The sequence below is a fragment of the Peromyscus californicus genome, unplaced genomic scaffold, assembly GCF_007827085.1.
Source record: "Peromyscus californicus insignis strain IS unplaced genomic scaffold, ASM782708v3 Scaffold_3__1_contigs__length_106647218, whole genome shotgun sequence".
Taxonomy (NCBI): domain Eukaryota; kingdom Metazoa; phylum Chordata; class Mammalia; order Rodentia; family Cricetidae; genus Peromyscus; species Peromyscus californicus.
The window spans coordinates 19,382,692-19,387,888 of NW_026294551.1; the positions used below are offsets into that span (position 1 = coordinate 19,382,692).

Consider the following 5,197-nt stretch of genomic DNA (forward strand, 5'->3'; position numbering starts at 1 on the left):
GATTCTTGCCATTCATTCCTGCACATCATTAGAAGTCCCTGAACAGGGGTATATTCCCCAGTCTTCCCTTACTCCAAGTAGAAGTGGAAGGCTGAGCTAGGGGGATCATCCACTCACTTTCAGTGGATAAACCAGCCAGTGTCAACCCTGAGGCTGGGCTGTTTAAACTGCTTTAAAGATAGGCAAGAAGTCCCATAAACCCTCAAGCAGCACTTGCAAAGAATGAAGTAGGACACAGAATATCAGTGGTCATGGGGTCACTAAGGGGTTCAGTGTCTGAAGTGCTTTCCGAGAGAATTGGAGGGCAGCGCATGTGAGTGTGGGCTGCAGACAGAACACAGCTTCTCTGGGGGTTCTGTCTGAGGCCCTGGCCAGCCTGGCCCCAGGCACGTCTAGATGACTGCAGTAGCAGCATCTGATGCTCTCTTCTCAGGTGTGCTGAATGCAGAACTGTCTTCCATCAGAGCTGCCAGGCTGTGGTGAGGAAGGGCTGTCCCCGCTGTGCCCGCCGGCGCAAGTACCAGGAACAGAACATGGTCAGCTAACCCTGCTGTCCTGACCTTCCGAGGCCACCCAGCTGGGTTTGTCGTCAGCCTAGGCCTCTCTGTCTCCCTGTAAGGAAGACTCTCAGGTGTGCCCAGAGCTCTCACCTCCAGAGAAGGCCCAGGAAGTCCCAGTGATGCCCCATGGCCCCTCAGTACCCTTCTGCTCCAGGAGGTGGGGACCCACCAGGTGCCTCTGCACAGTGCCTGTCATCAGGCCTGGCTTATCAGCTGTCTTGGCACCTCCATTAGGGCTGTTCATACACTGTGGAATGAGGCTTGGTGAGCACTTTCAACTCACATTCCTGATTAAAAGGTCTAGTTTTTTAAGGTGGGTTCCCCCCCCCCTTCATATTTAAACAGAAAATATTTTTTTATTCTTGACCCTACCCAAGTCACCTAAGAAGTGCAACCCTTCACCCAAGCAGATGGGCAAGAGCAGCCCCAGCCCAGAGACAGGCATGGGACTGGGTGGACAGCCCTCTGGACTGGGTGGACAGCCCTCTGGATGGGTGCCTCTCCTTTGCCCTTTCTGGCACTTACTACCAAGAGTGCAAGTGTCAGGTGCCAATGGCCCATCGTTGCAGGGCTGGTCAGTTCCAGCGACCACCTCCCCTCCCCTCTTCGTGCTCTCACCTGGAAAGTGTCCTGTCCTCTGGCAGAGCCCCTGGCTCCTTTCTGGCCTGGGAGCACAGCACAGCAGGAGCAGGGGGATGACCAATACCAGCACTGTCAGCACTTTGAGCCTTCCTTGTTCAGGAAGACCGTGATCTTGCCCACCTCATCCCCATGCCCTCCTTAGTCCTGAATGTCATAGGGCTAACCCCTGCCAGGGTAGAATAGGCTAGACACCAGAGAGGCTCCAAGGTCCAACTGTGCAGAATAGGTGCCATCTTTTGGCTACAGAGAGATAGAGGGATGTGCACAGAAGCTGCCCTGTAGAAACTTCATCAGCCCTAGTCTCACAAAGCCATGAGATCATAAAGCTTCGGTTTGCACACAGCAGGACACTAGTGAGCTTCCTAGGAGCAGAGTTGCCCCTAAGAGGCTCTTGGGGCTGGTATAGCATCCCGGATTGTTCTCGAGGTGATGTTCATGTAGCCTTAAGGCATTTAGGGGAATAGGTATGTACTGTGCTATCCCCACCTCTCCTGGACCCTGCAGCCCTTCTGGCTATCCCAGAGTACTTGACTTAAAGCCAGAGGCTGCAGGTGGAATGGAGGGCTTCCCTGGAAATGTGCCTGTCATGTCTAGAGCAGAGGTTTCCCCACCCTCCCTAAGGTGAATGAGCTGAGTCACCTCCTGAAGCTTGAAGAATTGTGCAATAGAACAGAGGAGGCAGTAGGCAGGTAGCAGAGGCTGCCACACAGTTCATAAGTCCCTATTATGGAAGACGGCGCTCTCCAGAGGTTGGGAAACCAAAGCTTCCAGAACCACGCAGTGTATCCATATCTGCACTCCACAGCCAGCATTAACAGTTCCCCCAAAATGACAGAGCCTCTTTGCTTTGGATCCTGAATGGGCAGGAGTCTGTCCCCTTGGGCTTGTTACATGAGAGTATTCCAGAACCTGCCTGAGGCAGCCGGATCCCTTCCACTGCCTGGACTGTACACGTTAGAGCTGGCCCTCACCCTTTCCTAAGCTGCTGATGTGCTCAAATGAGTCACTTACCCCGCCACCAGAAGAGCTCACGTGAACCTCGGCGGTGCCCACACTATTTAAGAGATGTTATTTTATGCAATATTCTGACAAGTGGGCCTTGGCAATGTAGAGAAGGCACTGCTTCAGTGCTGTTTGACTGATTTTGCAGTAAAGAGCTGGTCTTTCTAATCAAAGTCTGGCTTCTGAATCTCAATCCTGCGGCTGCTGGGGACACACCAGCCATCCGACCCACTCCCCTTAATCCTAGGCACTGGGGATTTCAGGGTCCATGGAGTACACTTGCCAGCCAAAGAAGCAGGGGAGAAGAGGTAAGTTCCAGAATTTGGGTGGAGGTGGGAGCCTTTCAGATTTACACCACTCGGCTATAACTGCTGAAGCTCTCTTCCACCTTAAATGCCTGAACACAGATCACACACACACACACACACACACACACACACACACACACACCTAACCTGTGAAAGCTCAGGAATCTGGGTGTGCAGAGGAGCTCAGAGAGGGCAAGCAAGAAGGGCAAGCCCTGGCTCCTGGACTCATGGAGTAAGGGCTCAAGAGACCTGTCTGCTGCTGCCCTTCCCCAGAGGTTCCAGGAGAAGCCCCCCACTGCCCGTAAGAACAAAAGAAGGAAACAGACTAATTCCTAGGGAAAACAGGTTGCAGGAAAATGGGACAGAAAAAGACAACATCCAGGGCTACATTTCCTGACCTCGAGGACCTTCAGCCAGTGAGTGGGGTGCTCCTTGGCCATCTATGAGCCAGCTTCTCCAGGGACCTAGAGAGAGAGAAGAGGAGCTGGATTTGGAGGGTGGGGGAGGCAGGCCTGGGAGAGGAGTTGATGCTGAGGACCCTTGAGCTGATGTTGCTCCATCTGTCTCAGTCTTTCCTCCTCCGGCACAGGGGGCAGTTTCCCCTTCCTCTCCTGACTAGAACAGGGTGGGAAGACGAGTTCTCATCCCCAGAAAGTGCCTCCTATAATGAAAGTAACAAATAATAAAGTATATGTGCTTACCATCATTGTGTTTAGTGTACCTTATTTAACCTTCCCTGTGAGGTTTAGGAATTGAGACCCAATAAAGCAGTACTCCAGCTTGTGGCAGAGTTGGGCATCAGGCTGCTGTACCCGAGACAAGGTCCTAGCTGGCTGGCCCTGGTGACTAGGGCAGTTAGGGAAGGACAAGGTAGGTGGAGGGAGAGAGCTCATTCAGCCTCTTCTTGTGCTACGTGCCTTCTCTGGTGAATCCTAAGATATCCGGCACAATGTGGACTCATTAGTGGACAAGACTAACAAAGTCAAAGATATGGAATGGGAGTTCAAGAAAATATGGGGGTGGGTGTGTCCAGCCGAACCTTCAGCCTTGGAGGGACATAGGCCTGGTGTGAGGGTTCCCGTGTCTCTGCTCAGGAGCCTTACGCAGCTCCTGGGTGGAGACCTAGTTGAACCCCACACTTTCTAGGAGACCACCGAGAATAAGTATTCCGGTGCTGGGACTTGCCCTTGTCAGAAATGTTCACAGGCACAGCTCAGAGTGGTAAGGCTGCTTTCCCAAGAGGCAGGTGGTTCTCAAGACACAAGGACTCTAGAACTACACTCCAGCTGCCTGCAGAATACTGGACGGTGACTCTCCCCCCTACGACGATGAGGGTCAGTAAGAGTGTATGTAATCTGGTCAGAAGTTGAGAGAAACTGCCTCCCCCGCAGATCTCCATCCAGTCCCTGCCACTGCCTCCTCCCTGGAGACAGCCAGGTGTGGCCCAGGATCCCGGGGAAGGAGGGGGAAGGGTGGCGTCTTTGCTCCTGGAGCGCTGGCCCGGCCCAGAGGGGACAGGAAGCCAGGACACCGGGGATTGTCTCTTGCAAGCACAGCCCAGCCCCAGCCTGGGAGGAAGTTCTGCCGAGCGCTCTCCGCCGGTTATATTGTTGAACAGGAAACAGGGCACCGCGGGAGCAGGGCCGTGGAGCAGGCAGCGCCGGACGCGGACCCCACGCGCGTCTGCCGGGACAAGTGGAAGCTAGGCCAGCAGGAGAAAGTTCTGAGGTGCCCGGGTCGAGCTGGACTGAGGGAGGGGTGGTGTTGGGGAGGATGGTGGGAGGGCGGGAAAGGTGTCCCAGGTGGCCGTCCCCACCCTGGAGCCCTGCGCACCGCTTGCCCTTCTTGCTGCACTGGGGCAAGAGCAGCGCGAGCCTGGAGGAGGGCCTGGAGGCCCGATCCCCGGGGAGGAGCGTTAGGCGTGGGGCTGCCTTCTGTCTGAGGGCGAGATGGGAATCAGCCCAAGTCCCCCAGTGCTGATTTAGGCTGATTTAGACGCCATGGCGAGGGGCGACCGGGGCAAAAGATGCAGGAGACCTACCGGCTAAGGATGCATTCTTGCTTCCAGGGATCCTCCCCGCTCTCGCATCCCTCCCCTTCTCTTCGCTCTCCCCGGATAAAGGAAGGATCTGAGGCACGGGTCCCCTTGCCACACAACCCGAGACACTGCGCTCCTGTGAGCGTCCCTGCAAGGGGACTCTAGTTTTTCCAGGCCCGGGCGGGCTGCGCCCTGAGAGGGCGGAGGTGCGCCAGGAATGGGTAGTGCTCTCAATCTGGCTGCAAAGGGCTCGCAGTTCGGGATTCAGAGTGCAAATGGCCTCGCTCAGAATGTGCATGCCGGGACGAGACAACCATCTCCCCGCTGGGCATTCCCAGAGCATCGCACCCGCGAGATGCAGGGCCTTGGGGGCAGCAAACCCCTCCGGGATGGAGAGGGAGAAGCAGGACCAACTGACCCTTAAACTCCGCCCGCTAACTACCGGACAGCACCCCTTCCACGCAGTCCTCCCTCATGCCTTTTTTTCCCCTTTGAAAACCCAGTCTCTCACATCTCCCAAGGGCCCCTGGCACAGGCATTATGGCTCCTCCTCACCTTCCTAGACAAGCTGTATTGTGGATTGGGGACAGCCCTACTGAGTGTGGGTCTCCGCCTCTCCTCTCTGTGTCAGCTGTTCTGCGCGGTTC

The 5,197-nt window shown here is 55.5% G+C and overlaps 1 protein-coding gene across 1 annotated transcript in view; it reads left to right on the plus strand.

Annotated features, from left to right (window-relative positions):
* The window catches only part of Plekhm1 (pleckstrin homology and RUN domain containing M1), a 50,235-nt gene extending 47,017 nt beyond the window's left edge, over positions 1–3,218 (plus strand). Inside the window, exon 12 of the mRNA XM_052755634.1 lies at positions 434–3,218. Within this exon, the coding sequence (XP_052611594.1) occupies positions 434–545 (112 nt within the window). The 3' untranslated portion in view covers positions 546–3,218. The remainder of the gene's footprint in view (positions 1–433) is intronic.
* Positions 3,219–5,197: the final 1,979 nt, after the last annotated feature.